The following is an 18103-nucleotide window of genomic DNA, read 5'->3' on the forward strand; positions in this document are numbered from 1 at the left end:
TGCAATACACAGACACCCTGACTTGCACTGCTCCCTTCTGTTAGCCTGATGGACGCACAGCGACCAAAAGTGGGAGAGAGAGGGAACACTGCTCCTCGTGCTCCTCCGCTGCACGGCAGCTTCAGTGGGCACAGGCAGTGCAAAGACTCATTGCACATCTCCTATCTACTGGCTCTGCACAGCACCACAGCTAACACCATCGCAACACGCAGCTCGAGACACAGGCTGCACCACGGTGCCAACACAGCAATCCCAGAGCTGAAGTCGGAAGTTCAGCTCCAGCACTCCTCAGCACAAGGCATCCAGGAACCTCCCCTGCCTTACTGCAAGCTCCAGACTTTGAGCACACAGGACTAAAAGCCACGAGTACCACACCTGTGCTCTGTCCTTCACAAGACAGAAGCGTTACAAAAGCAAATGGCAATGATCCCTGCCCTGCGACCGGGGGCAATGCTCATCAGCCAGGAGCCCGAGAAGTTTCTTGCTACCACCAGAAGCAGCTGTGTGCCCCATCCAACAGCCCATTTCCAGCTGAGGCCAATTCCTGAGGCTTCAGAGGAAGATGGAAGAACAAACCAACCCAGAGGCCACGTTATGCATGAAAGGAGGAGGAAAAAAAAACCTTTCGTGGCCCTGAAGAAACCTGGAGCAAAGAGATGAGATGTGGGGTTGAGAGCAGGCTGTGAGGAGACCCTTCCATCGGGAATAAAAAACCATCATATAAAAGACAAATGAGAGAAAAGGTAACTCTAAGCACACCTAAGGAAAAAGGGTAACATCCTAAGGCCTCTGGAATCAGTAACAAAACTCATCCACATTATTTCAGGCCAAGATTCTTAACTCCACGGATCTACGTTTATTTCTAAATAAGAGATCTGTAGCTCAGGAAATATCCTCTTAGGATGAGTTAATTTTCGTAGGCAAATGAGAGGTGCTAATCTGTCCCTGTCACTGTGTAATACTGAACAGTCCAATGCAGACTGAGCTTGGAAACAGCGTATGGCAGACATCCTTAAAAACTCATTCAAAATACACTGAAAGAACCATCTCTTCCAAATCTGTCAGCAAGATCCTGGCCACTGCTCCTGGCAAGAAAACCTGCTCCATCCAGGGGTGAAGGACGAGCACTGAGCTCATGCTTGAAGCCACACACACCCATCATCTCTGCTTCCTTTGGGATGCAGCAGGACCCAGGCTTTCTGCAGCCCTGGCACAGCTCCTCTTCATGCACTTTGTTCTGCCCACCTCCAGAAGTTCTTCCCCAGCTTGCCTTCGCTCCCAGTGCTTTTAACCTGCAGGGGAAAAGTAACAAACAAAACCACCTCAGATTCACATATTTATAAGCAAGCAAGCAAACCAGAACCGCATCAGCAGGTCAGTTTACCATCCAGGTCTCAAAGCTGCTGCTGCTCCTGCAGTCAGAGCACAGTAATAAAAATCTCCGCCCAACTTTGGGGAGCTGCTGCAGATGCTTGCTTCTGGAAAGCTCTTGTAAGATCATTACGTTTTTCTTTCTTTAAACGCACACTTGAGAGTACTGCAGATCTCCAGGAGTGCACGAGGAAAGGATTGCTTTTCTAAGAGGTTTTTCTTTATACCCAGGAAACCTTTAACTTAGCAAAAAGGTTTTAGGAGTGCAAATGCAAATTACACCAGTTTTACCTTCTTCTGAGTTGTCAAAGTCATGGAAACAGCATTCAGCTCAGCCTGCCTGGTACAGCCCTTTCCAGTGGAGCAGCAGGAGATGCCCATCCCAGCTCTGCACGGACCCTGCGGAGGAACAGCACTGTCAAGTCCCGTACCTTACACGACGCATTTCCACCCAAGTGAAGGACTTCACGGGTAGCCCTGGCTGCTCTTCTCCAAAAAGGGAAAAGCAACGGGCCAGCTATGCAAACTCCAGATTCACACCGAAGTAACGGGAGGGTATAAAAGCAAAGCAAGACACAGCCTGAAGGGGCTGGCACAATCCTGAGCGCACTGAAAGTTACTTCCAAGCCCAGAGACAGCAAGATCTGCATTGTGCTGTGCCGGAGAGACTCTCTGCCCTATACGACGCGCCCAGCTCTTTGCTCTGAGGAGTTCAGAGTGCAAAGGGGTCCGCTCTGATCCTCGTGACACAGCACGAGGGCCTCCTGCGTGTGAAGTGCATTCCTGCTTCTCCCTTCGGAGCCGTCTCCCGAGTCTCAGAGGAACACCCCACAGAACAGCCCGTGCCCCCTCAGCCCCACGGGCCCCCCCCAGCACGGCAGCCCGCCAAGGACCTACGTCACCCCATGCCGAGCGCCGCGCTGCCGCCTCCTCAGCTCATGTCCAGTGACGTCACGCCGCCGTTGCCGGGAGTTGCCCTCACTCAGCATGGCTGCCCGAGCACCACGACCCGTTCTGAGCATGCGCAGAGCAGGCTGCCAATGGAGAGCAAGCGTGGTCTCGCTCGTCCAATCGTCACTCCTCCCGGGCTTTGAGTGGCAGCCACAGCAGCCAATTGATTCTGCTCAGACTAGGGGGCGGGCACGAGCGCGTGGCCAGTCATGGGGGCAGAGCTCCCCCGGAAGCAAGACCAGGGCGGGGGCTTGTGCATATGACAGGCAACAGCGACAGCCAATGAGAGGAGGGCCTGAAGGAACGGCTGGCCAATAGGAGAGGCGGAGAGGCGGGCAGTGTCCTTCGGTTCGGGTGGTGCTTGGATGCGTGCAGAGCACTTAGGAGCTGACTGCCGCTTCCGGATTGAGTTGGGTGGGATGGATGAGTACGTGTGGCTGGGGGCATGCCGTTACCTGTTCCACCGCATACTGAGCGTGCAGCTCTTCCGCTGCATCCCTGTTCATCTCCGTGTTTGACGGTGTTTGGTACTGAACGCTGTAAGGGGCAAATAAGTGATGGATGTTGTTTCGTTCCAAAGGGATGCAAACTTTAGAAAACAGGCCAGTTTCCACCCAGTCATAATTTTGTAATGGAAACCAGCCAGCAAAACCTCCGATCACCATCTGGGACATGATTTTATAAGGTTTATGTATTTTAATACTAAAATTCCACTGGTTTCTATGAAATGCAGTTCTGCATGTTTCCTTCTTTAAGGTTTTCTTAAAAATCACCCGCTGATTGTTCTGTGCAGTTACTGTTTTTTCAGATTTCTTACCGTATCCCTGATTTTATATTCAAAAACAACTTCATAGATTTCTATTAAAGAAATATTTAAATTCAGTGACAAATACTAAAAAACGCTCCACAAAATTATAATTGTTATGGTCCTGGTGGATTAATTCTATAAATGCAGTGTTTGTCTTTTCTGAAATTGTGTATCTCCTCTGCAGAGAAAATCTTGGCTGGAATTTCACGAGAGAACGATGTTCAGATGTTCAAACTGAGCTGTCTGTGTTGGTGTGTGATGCCGTGCCCCGCAGGCTGTTCAGAACGCTTCTGTCTCCAACCTTGGTGATTCTGTGGACTGTTTCTTCCTCTAGGAACCCGCCGTAGCAGGTTGGACTGCATGATCTCCTTCCAACCGCTACGATTCTGTGTGTGATTGCACCCAGACAACTTGACTGGTGATACCGTTACCCTGACCTCTGAACTCTGGAGCTGAGAGCAGCACTGTGAGTGAGTACGGGGGGCTGCTGAGTCTGGCTTCCTCCTGAGAAGTGAGAAGAGCAAGAACTGATGTGTGCTTCCAGCATACACTGCGTCACTCACGGCATCTGGAGATGATTCTAGGGATAAGCCAACCTGACTCTGAGTTTATAACGGGCGCTGAGTAATAGAAAAAGACAAGGAGTAGAAAATTTGGGTCTTAGATGTCTACGTTCACTAAGAGGAATTGAGGGTAAAATCGGCCTTCTGTATTCAACAGAAAGCCGGAGCACAGCTGTGTATGTGCACACCCCGATCATCTTCCCACCCGAGGGCAGTACCCCCCATGTCAAGCACTGTGTGGTTATCCATGTGTTGTGGTTTTGTGTTTTTGATGCCGGTATTCCACATCAGAGCATCATGCAGCAGTTAAGGAGTTAATGCTGTGGGAGCAGCAGAGGGGAGGGGCGGAGCTCGGTCTGGGCACGTTGCTCTGGGCTGCCGTGGAGGTTCAGCACGTGTGCTTCCCCTGCAGGTCCTCCTTAGCGTAAGCTCATAGCTTTTGGTTTGGAAATTTTTCTCTTTCTTTCAATTGTTCAATTTTATTAGATTTAGTAAAGTTACCGTTCCTTCTCAGATCGTGCCGTTGTTTTCTTGTAGACCCATCTCTTCCCGCTGTTTCCCCCTCCCCCTCCCGGAGCGCGGCTCTGCTCGGGCGGCCGCGCGGCCACTGACGCAGTTTCTTTTTCTCTCCCCTCTCCCTTCTCGGTTTCCCTTGGGTCACTGTCACGGACAACACCGTGACAATTATTGGTGGAGGATGCGGGCAGTGCAGTATTGGCACTTCATTGTAAATCTGGTGCAGAGTGGACTAAGGTTTTTCATGTACCTCATAGCATGCTGGCGTCTTTTTAAGCTCCTCGCGTTCAGCACCGGAGTAATGTGGATATACAGCTACTTTAGTGTGCTGAGGGGGTTACATGCCTCCTACCTAAACACCCTGGCTAACGTGACAGATTATGCGGCATTTGGAACGGTTTCCAATTACTCTTTTCAGGTCTTTACCTATATTCAGGATGTCAGCCCGGCAACTGTGTTATCTGTTTTTCTGAATGCACTCTCTGCAATAGTAATTTACATCATGTGGAGGGAGCGTTCCTCAAAACCAGATAGTGTTGAATGGCAGGGAAGGTGGAAAAAATTAGGAAAGAAATTAGAAGCGTGGGGACCCCCGGTGTTATGCAATTTTGATCTTGAGCACCTGTGGGATCCTGAGAAATTCAGTGAGTGTTTAGGTAAGGAGTCATGTGACTCAGGACGATCTGAGAAGGAATGTATTGTTTGGGGTCTGGCTTGTGCTTATCGAGCCATAATTGATGTTCTGGAGAGAAATGGTTTCCAAACCAAGGTCCAAAGCAAAAATGAAAACCTCGAAGTAAGACCTGACCAATCACAGGAAGCACCGGTATCAGTGTCGGTTGCCCCTGTGGAAGGCGAGAAATGGACATGGCCGTCCTCGCGCCTAGAACGGAAAGAAGAAGAAGCAGAGAAAAAAAAGGAAGATCCAGGCGAGGGGCCCTCCTCAGCACCACCACCACCACCACCACCTAAAAAGGCCACTAAGAAAAGTGAGAGACATGGAGAAGACAGCGATGATGATGGAGTCACTGTTACCACTACTCGTCGGCCCCTAAAGATGACTGAAATGCAAGGTTCAAGAAAGGAGTTTGTACGGCGCTCGGGTGAATCTATTGTCACCTGGTTGCTGCGGTGTTGGGACAGCGGTGCCAGCAGCGTGTCCCTAGATGGCAGCGAAGCCCGCCAACTGGCAAGCATTGCCCGAGACCCAGCTATCGACAGAGGAATTGGCAGATGTCTGAATGGAGTCGCTACCCTCTGGGAACGAGTACTAGTGGCTGTAAAGGATAGATACCCTTACAAAGATGATCTGGAGCCTAAGGTGCAAAGATGGAACACCGTGGAGAAAGGCATCCAATTTTTGAGAGAAACAGCCGTAGTAGAGATGCTGTATGATCCCAATTTCGTCCCTAACAATCCACACCAGGACCGTGATCCTGATAGAGTAAGGTGCACACCTGATGTATATCGCAAGCTCTCAAAAACAGCACCAGAGAGGTACGCAAGTACACTGGTAGCAATGTTCCATAGATTCGAGGGTCAAGACAGAAGACTCCCAGTTGATGAATTGACTATTACACTCCAAAACTTTGAACAACAGTTTCCACCATCACGTGCTTCCATTGCAGCTATAGTAGCAGAAGAAGTAGGTGAGATTAAGGAGACACAGAAAACTATACTGGAGGAACTGTCATTACTGATGAATAGGGATGAACCTGTGTCAGTATTGGAAACACCTGATGAAGACGAGCATGACCCAAAGAATCTGATGAAGCAATTGATCAAACTGTTGAAAGTCTCGGCCACCAAAGGCAACCGCCCCTCTGCACGAGCAAATGACGGCAGTAACATCATGTCACGTGTGGCCATGTGGAGCTTCTTACGAGAAAACGGGGAGGACATGAGGAAGTGGCATAAAAAACCCACTCCTGCACTGCGAGCACGGGTGAGAGAACTACAGCAGAGATCAGCCACCAATGAAATTGCTCCCGTCACTGCAGGTAACCAATAGAGGGGCCCTGCCCTCAGCCAGGGGAGGGAAAGGGATAATAGAGTGTATTGGACTGTGTGGATTAGATGGCCTGGCACATTAGAGCCACAAAGATAGAAGGCACTGGTGGACACTGGTGCACAGTGCACTCTGATGCCCTCGAGTTATAAAGGGACAGAATTGATTCATATTTCTGGAGTGACTGGGGGTTCTCAGGAACTGTCTGTGCTGGAGGCAGAAATAAGCCTCACCGGTAAAACCTGGCAGAAGCATCCCATAGTGACTGGACAGGGGGCTCCATGCATACTCGGCATTGACTATCTCAGAAGGGGACATTTCAAGGATCCCAAGGGGTACCGATGGGCTTTTGGAATAGCTGCTGTAGATGCAGACAACATTCAGCAGCTGTCTGTTTTACCTGGCCTGTCAGAAGATCCGTCTGTTGTGGGGGTACTGAAAGTGAAAGAGCAGCAGGTACCTATCGCTACAAAAACAGTGCACAGACGGCAGTACCGCACCAACAGGGATTCCTTGCTCCCCATTCATAACTTGATCCGTCAGCTAGAGAGCCAGGGAGTGATCAGCAAGACTCACTCACCTTTTAACAGCCCCATATGGCCGGTGCGTAAAGCCAGTGGAGAATGGAGGCTGACGGTAGATTACCGTGGCCTGAATGAAGTCACACCCCCACTGAGTGCTGCTGTGCCAGATATGTTGGAGCTGCAGTATGAACTGGAGTCAAAAGCAGCCAAGTGGTATGCCACCATTGACATTGCCAATGCATTCTTTTCTATTCCTTTGGCCACGGAGTGCAGGCCACAGTTTGCTTTCACCTGGAGGGGCGTTCAGTACACCTGGAACCGTTTGCCCCAGGGGTGGAAACACAGCCCAACCATCTGCCATGGGCTGATTCAAACCACACTGGAACAGGGTGGGGCACCTGAGCACCTCCAGTATATTGATGACATTGTTGTGTGGGGTGATACAGCAGAGGAAGTTTTTAAAAAAGGAGAGCGAATAATCCAAATTCTTCTGGGTGCTGGTTTTGCTATTAAACAGAACAAAGTGAAGGGACCTGCCCAAGAAATTCAATTCCTAGGAGTAAAATGGCAAGATGGACGTCGTCACATTCCAGGAGATGTGATTGACAAAATCACCAGTATGTCACCACCCACTAGCAAGAAAGAGACACAGTCTTTTCTGGGTGTAGTAGGTTTTTGGAGGATGCACATCCCAAACTACAGCCTCATAGTAAGCCCCCTCTATCAAGTGACTCGGAAAAAGAATAATTTTGCATGGGGTCCTGAACAGCAGCAGGCCTTTGAGCAAATTAAGCAGGAGATAGCCCGTGCTGTGGCCCTGGGGCCAGTTCGGTTGGGACAGGATGTGAAAAACATCCTCTACACTGCTGCTGGAGAGAAAGGTCCCACTTGGAGCCTGTGGCAAAGAGCCTCTGGGGAGACCCGAGGCCGACCCCTTGGATTTTGGAGCAGAGCGTACAGGGGTTCAGAGGAGTGCTACACTCCAACTGAGAAGGAGATTTTGGCCGCATACGAGGGGGTTCGGGCTGCCTCTGAAGTAATTGGTACTGAGACACAGCTCCTCCTGGCACCTCGACTGCCAGTGCTGAATTGGATGTTCAAAGGAAAGGTTCCCCCCACCCATCATGCTACCGATGCCACCTGGAGTAAGTGGATTGCACTGATTACACAGCGAGCTCGGATGGGGAACCTCAACCGTCCAGGAATCCTGGAGGTGATCATGGACTGGCCTGAAGGCAGGAAATTTGGAACATCCCCATCAGAGGAGATACCACGTGCTAAAGAGGCCCCACCATATAACGAACTACTAGAGAATGAAAAGACGTATGCCCTCTTCACTGATGGATCGTGTCGTATTGTTGGGAAGCATCGCAGATGGAAGGCTGCTGTGTGGAGCCCCACAGGACGAGTTGCAGAGGCCACGGAAGGAGAAGGAGAGTCAAGCCAATTTGCGGAGGTAAAGGCTGTCCAGCTGGCCTTAGATGTGGCTGAACGGGAGAGGTGGCCCATGCTATATCTTTATACTGACTCTTGGATGGTGGCAAATGCTTTATGGGGGTGGTTGCAGCAGTGGGAACAGGACAACTGGCAACGGAAGGGTAAACCTATTTGGGCTGCTGAACTGTGGAAAGACATTGCTGCCCGAACAAAAAGGTTGGGTGTAAAGGTGCGCCATGTAGATGCTCATGTGCCCAAGAATCGAGCTACTGAAGAGCAGAGAAATAACCATCAGGTAGATCGAGTGACGTACCTTATTGAGGTAAAGTCTGAGGGAGGAAACCCTTCTGTTTCACAGACAGTAAACTTTTCTGTTACGTTTTAGATCTGTATATGTTGTGGAGTATGATTGGTAATGTTTATTGAATCAGAGAATGGGAGAATATCCTGAGTTGGAAGGGACTCATAATGACCACCTGGTTGGGCTCCTGGCTCTACACAGGACCGGCCAAAAATCAGAGCATAGATCTGAGAGCACGGGCCCTGCTGCTGTCACAGGGAGCAGAGCTCAGCACTGCCCCACCACGCCCTGTGAAGAGCTGCTCAGCCTCCTCTTGCATCTTCCCCTCCGGATCCTTCTCCATCTTTGTAGCCCTCCTTCAGACACTCTCTAATAGCTTTATGTGGTTCCACAAATACCGAGGCATCGGTGTCACACAGCTTCGGGTGTGCTCCAGGAGTGCGTGGTGTGCATAAGGGCAGAAGGACCTCAGGAGGTTTGCGATCAGCCATGCCTATGAGAAGCCCACTGCTATCATGTCTCATCCTGATCAGAATAAGGAAAATAATGTTTATATCTCAGAGAGCTTTCTATTTCAAAATAAACAAAAGAATAAGTTGATGCTGAGCAATCCGACACAGTACCTTGACACACCAATGAGTTATGTCAAGCAGCTATTCCCTTTATTACAGCACTGGGTGCACGGGGGATCCCTCCACCAAACGTGCACACTGATGGGAGAAACAACTAGACATTTAAAGGCATAACACATTAATATTCATCACATCCCAGAGAGAGGGACAGAAATTCTAAAGCGAGTGACATCTCCGGTGGTCAGAGGATTAAAGCTAAAAGTAAATTTCCAGATGTTAAGGGGATTACGTTATGTCGCCAGCAAATCTGCCTCTGTGTCTTCACAGACTCCCCCACTGAGTTGCAAACAGCAACTTATCTTCTCCGGACCCTTTGTTGTGTTGTAAACAACCACCCTACCCACCATTGTGTTGTCCTTATCTTTGTGGGACCGCCCTTGTATTGAGTTGCAAACAGCAGCTCTCTTCAGCAGTGCTGCATTTCTATGGTCCCCGTGTTTCTTCCTCAAGTTTCCTGTTTGCTCAAGCTCTGATGCCTAGTTTAGATTCAGTCCAATTCAATTCCTTGATTCAATCCCCCCCTTTTCTATGTCCTAGGCAAATTCTTTGGCCGACTGTACCTCACTTGTCCATTAATGTCTCAGAAGTTTCAAGGGTTCGTTGATGGCAGAAGTCCACTGAGTGCCTGGAGCCTTCTTGATCCACGAGCAGCGTATCCACGAAGGTGCTTCTTTGATCTTGATCACTGTATCAGTGGTGAGCAGGACTTGATAGGGTCCACCCCACTTTTCCTCTAACGAGTCACCGGAGGAATCCTTAACATGCACTCAATCCCCTGGATTACTTGAATAGTCCCCCGCCCTGTACTGCGTCTTACGGTTTCCGAGTCTCATATAACTGCTTCCGTCGATGAGTCCAGGAATCCTCAGCACCATCCAATGGTTCCTCCTTTAGGTCTGGCTGACTGGCATAGATGGTCTCCAAGCAGTCACACTGCTGGATCAGAGGGAGCTCCGCGTCGGTGTTCTGGGTGTTCAGCAAATTACTTCCTTCTGTTCTGTTCCAAGTCCTCTTTGATCACTTGAGCTTTCTGTTGAGAAACATGATAATCGTTTAATCCAAGAAAATTCAGCAGACTCACAGTCCACTGTACACGGTCCTCTTTTGTTCCTGTGGCATCCATGTACTGCACTACAGTTCCACCTTGGCATGGAGGATCCCAAGTCTCGAGCGCCCACGCTGACTGGTTCTCAAACATCGCTGGGCTGTTCTTATAACCCTCGGTAACCCTGTTCAGGTTAACCGAGTCTTTTCTCCCCACGCTGGGATTTTAACTTGTGGCAAAACCAGGCTGAGAAAGGCAGCCTTCAAATCCAGAATGGTAAACCCCACCTACTCATTCTTTAACTGGGTTAATAAAGTATATGGATTTGCCTCCACTAGGTGTGTATCACAGAATCGCAGAATCACCAAGGTTGGAAAAGACCTGTAAGGTCATCCAGTCCAACCATTCACCCATCGCCAATAGCTCTCACCAAACCATGTCCCTCAACACAACGTCCAGCTGTACCTTGAACACCTCCTGGGTCGGTGACTCCACCACCTCCCTGGGCAGCCTATCGCAGTGCCTGACCACTCTTTCAGAGTAGTAGTATTTCCTAACATCCAGACTGAATCTCCCCTGGTGCAGCTTGAAGCCATTCCCTCTGGTCCTATCACGAGCCACGCGAGAGAAGAGGCCGACCCCCAGCTCACTACAACCTCCCTTCAGGTAGCACTATCTTGGACAGTTCTATTAGTTGCCTTCAAATATTGTACCAGTTGATAGCCCTTGCCATCCGAATTTAACCGGTGGAGTGACCTTTCTGGAGGGGCACTCAACAGAGACTTAACATCAAATGTTGAATGACCATTAAGCAGGTACTGTTACTGGCAGCGCTGGGGTAGCGCTGGGATAACTCCCCCAAACCGCTCCGCCAGTCGATCATTTGTGAACAGATTGTATTTTGTCATGTAACACATATTCATAGAGACCTCTTGGTGGTCTCCCACGTCAACCAGCTCCTCCTAGAACCGGGGTGGTCCTCCAGGGTCGCTCCTGTGTACGGTCCGGGTAGGGGTGGGACCCCTGAGGGACAGGATGGGCACCTGGCTGCCAGCGCTGCCTGCTGATAGCAGGAGGAGCACAAGTGGCTTTGCAGAGCATTTGGAAGCTGGAGCAGAGCTGTGACAGATGAGCAGCGATGTGCTGGGGCATGCCGTGTCCCCATGTGCACATAACTGCATTGGTGTCAACGGTTTACGGCCCGGTTCCGTGACGATTGGTGCGGGGGACCCACGGACCCACGCCCCAGGAAAGGGGAAGGGGGAAAGGGTGAAGGGAAAAGGGAGATGGGCCTAGGAACAAAACAGCGGCAACGATCTGAGGAGGAAAGCTAATTTACTAAATAGATATCGGAAAGCAAAATAACACAATATAATACAATATAATTGGAATTAAAGCTAATAAATCAAATAAAATGAGCAAGAGAGAGTGTCTGATAAACCGAAGGCCTTACGCTAACGCTGAAGGCGGACGGCAGCGAGCACCCACTGCTGAGTCGATCCCAAAGGAAAGAGAGAGAGTCCCGTGACCGCAGACAGTTTTTATCTTTCCCTCTGAGCGTAAACACGTAAGAACGCAAAGCATCGCAAAGTCCTCTGGGGAATGGAGTTCTTCTTCTCTTCTGAGACAGGTATACCTGGAACTATCGATGATCCACGGAGCTGGAGCATTAACTCTTTAACTCTAAATGCACTACATGATGTTATGATGTGGAATACCAGTACCAAAAATCATAAAACCATGACAATTGGGAGCGACAAACACAGTCGCTACATCAGCACACACTGACTGCACGTGGTTTCAGCCCTCGTGGGCCGCTCTCTCCTGGTGCTGGCCTGCAGTCTGCACGCAGCCTCATTTTGCACGTGCCAGGTATGGAAGTCTTTGCCCGGCACTAGAATTTGAACTGAGCAGAGACACGGATGGCTGTGAAAACGAGAACCTTTATTTGTCTAACTCAGTAAACTTCAATCTCTACGTGCTGAAAGGACAGAAGACGATAGACAGGACAGAGGAGAGCTTAGGCATTGGGGCTGCCATGAGGCATTACCCCGACTGTCGTCGCTCCGACAAGCCTGGGAACTATATGGTGCTGGTGCTGCCTGACGTAAAGAAACTGCACCAAAATGGTGTGGCAAAAGTTCCGCTTTTACTGTCTCGTACATCTCCTTATATCTTCTTCCATGGCTACACCTCTTAGGGTCTGTCCCTAACTTTTCTACCAACCTTGTATCGCCACATTTCTTCTTTTACTTCCTTCTATTGTTTATGCTTAGTCAAGCCTAACCATTAGTTACTGTGTAAGCTTGGTCATTCGTTGCTGTGGTTACTATGGTCATGCCCTACTGCTTAGGCCCTACTGAAAAACAGCTACTACACCCGACAGAAAAGCGTTGTGCGCTGCGACCTGCCGCGTGCCATGCAACTGCTTAGGCCTTATTTCCAAGTGCAGTCTGCAGGAGCTCCTGCACCCCAGTGAAGAAATCCTTCAGTTTCTGGAGTACATGTGGGCAGGAGCTGGACACGGTGGGCTGCGTTGGTGTTGGCACAGGCTCGGTCGCATGGTAGTGGGACGAGGCGGTCGTGACATGAGTCTCGGTGCGCAATGTCATGTGGGCGGCTGCTCTCAACTGTCGCAGGATCCAGTGGTAGTAGTGCTGGGTGGAGGTATAGATGCCAGGGCGAAACGCCCTGGCGCAGCCTTTCCCCCAGCTGGTCACACCGACAAGCCAGAAGTGGTCGGCGTTGCTGTCTCTGCACACGAGAGGGCCACCGCTATCGCCCTGCAGTGGGGGACAGAAGCACAGAGCGTTACTGGAGGGCGGCTTGCGGGCACAGCACGGCTGCGTGTCGGCGTGCAGCTCCTACCTGGCAGGTGTCGATGCCGCCCTGCGGATAACCAGCGCACAAGTTGTGGGCATGGACGGCCCCTCCGTACCACCGGCTGCTGTTGCAGCGCTGGACGTCGATGAGCTGGACCCTGGCCTCCTGCAGGACCTCGGCAGTCTGGGCAGGTTGTGCAGCTGTGAGCACAGAACACAAGTGGCACCGTCACCTTCCCTAGGTCTCGGCTTGGTGTCTTGAGCTGTAGCGCCGTTTCCCTGCTCTGGGAAATGGCTCAGACCCATCCGTCTCTACGGATACGCCGCTACGGCGTCTCCCCGGGTCTGGCTTGAAGCTTCCATTCGGGACAGCCGTGCGCTTTGGGTACTCACATCTGGCCTGTGTGACACCCCAGCCGCTGACGTAGCACTCCGTCAGCTCATCCACACGCAGCGAGGTGTCAGGCACGCAGGCGAGCTGGATGTAGTCGCTGCACCAGACGGGTAGGTCCAGTTCCAGCAGTGCTATATCGTTGGCCATGGTCTTGTTGTCATAATGCTCGTGAAGGATCGCCCTTCTGATAGTGCGCACTTCCACCCCGTGGCCCAGCTGAGTCAGATCGTTGGCACCGATCACCACACGTGACTCCAGAACGTAGCTGGCAGGGAGATGGAGAGGGAGGTGAGAAGGAGCAGAGCCATAGAGGAGAGGAGGGCTGCGACATCGCTGCTCTGCCTTGGGCATGCCAACAGCCTTGGAACCTGCGGTCCCGCGCTGGCTGTACTGCAGGGAAGAGGACGGCCCTTACCTGGGATGGCCAAAGCAGTGCGCTGCTGAGAGGACCCACTGTGGGGTGATGAGGGACCCTCCGCACATGTGTCCCGTGCCAGAAAACAAGGGATTCTGGATACTGACAATCCACGGCCAGGACCCGTGCAGAGCATCCGTACCTCCCACAACACGCATGTTGCCATATTGATAGGCCAAGGGCCGGAGCCCGCAGGTGCTGCAGTGAGAAAGAAGCGTGTGCCACTGCCTGTGATATGCTGTCCCTCCTTCCTCATCTCCTTTTCTCCTTATCACCCTCCCTTTTTCCCTCCCTCCCTCCTTCCCTCCTTCCCTCCTTCGCTCCCTCCCCACGGGGCACTGCGAGGCCGGGACCACTCACTCGCAGCCACCCGAGGTGTGGTGCATGGGCCGGCACGCGGCCAGCGGCACGAGGATAAGGAGCAGCAGCAGCACCATCACTCCTGATGGAGAGAGGCAGCGCAGCGCGTCCGGCTTCGTCACTGTTGACTTCAGCCACTGTGTGCCCAGTGCTGACACTGACGACACAGAACCATTGGTTCCAAGGGCTGTGCCACCACCGGGGGTTGTGCGGGGGGGTCCTGGTAGGGGTGGGACCGCTGAGGGACAGGACGAGCATATGGCTGCCAGCGCTGCCTGCTCATAGCAGGAGGAGCACATGTGGCTTTGCTGAGCGTTTGGGAGCTGGAGCAGAGCTGTGACAGATGAGCAGCGATGTGCTGGGGCATGCCGTGTCCCCATGTGCACATAACTGCATTGGGAGCGACAAACACAGTCGCTACATCAGCACACACTGACTGCACACTGACATGCACTGGGTGCACACCAATGCACACTGACTGCACACTGATTCAGACTGACTCCCCCATTTTATTGTTGGCCCCTTCCTAGGTCCTGGCAGGTCACTACAATGACCCATCCCGAAGGGGTCCCCCCGCACAACCCCCGGTGGTGGCACAGCCCTTGGAACCAATGGTTCTGTGACGTCAGTGTCAGCACCGGGCACACAGTGGCTGAAGTCGACAGCGACGAAGCCGGACGCGATGCGCTGCCTATCTCCATCAGGAGCGATGGTGCTGCTGCTGCTCCTTATCCTCGTGCCGCTGGCCGCGTGCCAGCCCATGCACCACACCTCGGGTGTCTGCGAGTGAGTGGTCCCGGCCTCGCAGTGCCCCGTGGGGAGGGAGCGAAGGAGGGAAGGAGGGAGGGAGGGAAAAAGGGAGGGCGATAAGGAGAAAAGGAGATGAGGAAGGAGGGACGGCATCTCACAGGCAGTGGCACACGCTTCTTTCTCACTGCAGCACCTGCGGGCTCCGGCCCTTGGCCTATCAACACGGCAACATGCGTATTGTGGGAGGTACAGATGCTCTGCACGGGTCCTGGCCGTGGATTGTCAGTATCCAGAATCCCTTGTTTTCTGGCACGGGACACATGTGCGGAGGGTCCCTCATCACCCCACAGTGGGTCCTCTCAGCAGCGCACTGCTTTGGCCATCCCAGGTAAGGGCCGTCCCCTTCCCTGCAGTACAACCAGCGCGGGACCGCAGGTTCCAAGGCTGTTGGCATGCCCAAGGCAGAGCAGCGATGTCGCAGCCCTCCTCTCCTCTATGGCTCTGCTCCTTCTCACCTCCCTCTCCATCTCCCTGCCAGCTACGTTCTGGAGTCACGTGTGGTGATCGGTGCCAACGATCTGACTCAGCTGGGCCACGGGGTGGAAGTGCGCACTATCAGAAGGGCGATCCTTCACGAGCATTATGACAACAAGACCATGGCCAACGATATAGCACTGCTGGAACTGGACCTACCCGTCTGGTGCAGCGACTACATCCAGCTCGCCTGCGTGCCTGACACCTCGCTGCGTGTGGATGAGCTGACGGAGTGCTACGTCAGCGGCTGGGGTGTCACACAGGCCAGATGTGAGTACCCAAAGCGCACGGCTGTCCCGAATGGAAGCTTCAAGCCAGACCCGGGGAGACGCCGTAGCGGCGTATCCGTAGAGACGGATGGGTCTGAGCCATTTCCCAGAGCAGGGAAACGGCGCTACAGCTCAAGACACCAAGCCGAGACCTAGGGAAGGTGACGGTGCCACTTGTGTTCTGTGCTCACAGCTGCACAACCTGCCCAGACTGCCGAGGTCCTGCAGGAGGCCAGGGTCCAGCTCATCGACGTCCAGCGCTGCAACAGCAGCCGGTGGTACGGAGGGGCCGTCCATGCCCACAACTTGTGCGCTGGTTATCCGCAGGGCGGCATCGACACCTGCCAGGTAGGAGCTGCACGCCGACACGCAGCCGTGCTGTGCCCGCAAGCCGCCCTCCAGTAACGCTCTGCGCTTCTGTCCCCCACTGCAGGGCGATAGCGGTGGCCCTCTCGTGTGCAGAGACAGCAACGCCGACCACTTCTGGCTCGTCGGTGTGACCAGCTGGGGGAAAGGCTGCGCCAGGGCGTTTCGCCCTGGCATCTATACCTCCACCCAGCACTACTACGACTGGATCCTACGACAGATGAGAGCAGCCGCCCACATGACATCGCACACCGAGACTCATGTCACGACCGCCTCGTCCCACTACCATGCGACCGAGCCTGTGCCAACACCAACGCAGCCCACCGTGTCCAGCTCCTGCCCACATGTACTCCAGAAACTGAAGGATTTCTTCACTGGGGTGCAGGAGCTCCTGCAGACTGCGCTTGGAAATAAGGCCTAAACAGTCGCATGGCACGCGGCAGGTCGCAGAGCACAACGCTTTTCTGTCGGGTGTAGTAGCTGAAAAAGCAGTTGTGCATGACCATAGTAACCACAGCAACGAATGACCAAGCTTACACAGTAACTAATGGTTAGGCTTGACTAAGCATAAACAATAGTAGGAGGTAAAAGAAGAAATGTGGCGATACAAGGTTGGTAGAAAAGTTAGGGACAGACCCTAAGAGGTGTAGCCATGGAAGAAGATATAAGGAGATGTACGAGACAGTAAAAGCGGAACTTTTGCCACACCATTTTGGTGCAGTTTCTTTACGTCAGGCAGCACCAGCACCATATAGTTCCCAGGCTTGTCGGAGCGACGACAGTCGGGGTAATGCCTCATGGCAGCCCCAATGCCTAAGCTCTCCTCTGTCCTGTCTATCGTCTTCTGTCCTTTCAGCACGTAGAGATTGAAGTTTACTGAGTTAGACAAATAAAGGTTCTCGTTTTCACAGCCATCCGTGTCTCTGCTCAGTTCAAATTCTAGTGCCGGGCAAAGACTTCCATACCTGGCACGTGCAAAATGAGGCTGCGTGCAGACTGCAGGCCAGCACCAGGAGAGAGCGGCCCACGAGGGCTGAAACCACGTGCAGTCAGTGTGTGCTGATGTAGCGACTGTGTTTGTCGCTCCCAATTGTCATGGTTTTATGATTTTTGGTACTGGTATTCCACATCATAACATCATGTAGTGCATTTAGAGTTAAAGAGTTAATGCTCCAGCTCCGTGGATCATCGATAGTTCCAGGTATACCTGTCTCAGAAGAGAAGAAGAACTCCATTCCCCAGAGGACTTTGCGATGCTTTGCGTTCTTACGTGTTTACGCTCAGAGGGAAAGATAAAAACTGTCTGCGGTCACGGGACTCTCTCTCTTTCCTTTGGGATCGACTCAGCAGTGGGTGCTCGCTGCCGTCCGCCTTCAGCGTTAGCGTAAGGCCTTCGGTTTATCAGACACTCTCTCTTGCTCATTTTATTTGATTTATTAGCTTTAATTCCAATTATATTGTATTATATTGTGTTATTTTGCTTTCCGATATCTATTTAGTAAATTAGCTTTCCTCCTCAGATCGTTGCCGCTGTTTTGTTCCTAGGCCCATCTCCCTTTTCCCTTCACCCTTTCCCCCTTCCCCTTTCCTGGGACGTGGCTCCGTGGTCCCTTGCACCAATCGTCACGGAACGGGGCCGAACCTGCCCGTAAACAGTTGACATTTTTGGCGCCCAACGTGGGGCAAAACCAGCTGCCTTAGCCGGGCAGAGACATACTTTTAGAGTGAATCTCTGTCTCTCGTTAGCAGGCTTATCTGTACAGCAGGTGCTGGACGGCAAAACACGACCTTGAAGTCTGGGCGTACTGCCAGTTGTCCTGGGATATTTGTAAACTTTTTGGGTACTGCCAGCTAGTTTTAGAAAAGAAAAAAAAATGCTTTCTCTTTTTAAACTGGTCTTAAAGGGACTGCATTTCATCGGTTTCTCCCTTGTAATGCTCAGAACGTACTGGGACTTAATTAAGTTTGCCAGTCTGATCCATGGAGCTTGGTTTCTATATGATAAACTAAAAACACTGATGGAAATACCTTCCTGGC

At 52.0% G+C, this 18103-nt stretch overlaps 2 protein-coding genes across 2 annotated transcripts; one reads left to right on the forward strand and one right to left on the reverse strand.

The window, feature by feature from the left end:
• Window positions 1–12585: 12585 nt before the first annotated feature.
• On the reverse strand, window positions 12586–14446 carry LOC136057419 (acrosin-like). The gene is made up of 5 exons (XM_065750138.1): window positions 14148–14446; window positions 13788–13985; window positions 13372–13637; window positions 13025–13179; window positions 12586–12939 (listed from the first exon to the last, which is right to left on the reverse strand). Exons 1-5 carry the CDS (start codon window positions 14444–14446, stop codon window positions 12586–12588), a joined length of 1272 nt encoding a protein of 423 aa, XP_065606210.1.
• Window positions 14447–14829: 383 nt separating this feature from the next.
• On the forward strand, window positions 14830–16487 carry LOC136057418 (acrosin-like). Its single transcript, XM_065750137.1, has 5 exons — window positions 14830–14933; window positions 15088–15285; window positions 15436–15701; window positions 15894–16048; window positions 16134–16487. Exons 1-5 carry the CDS (start codon window positions 14830–14832, stop codon window positions 16485–16487), a joined length of 1077 nt encoding a protein of 358 aa, XP_065606209.1.
• The last annotated feature ends 1616 nt before the right edge of the window (window positions 16488–18103 follow it).

This window comes from Cyrtonyx montezumae, unplaced genomic scaffold (genome assembly GCF_038088225.1).
Source record: "Cyrtonyx montezumae isolate F1298 unplaced genomic scaffold, pur_monq_1.0 scaffold_65, whole genome shotgun sequence".
Taxonomy (NCBI): Eukaryota; Metazoa; Chordata; class Aves; order Galliformes; family Odontophoridae; genus Cyrtonyx; species Cyrtonyx montezumae.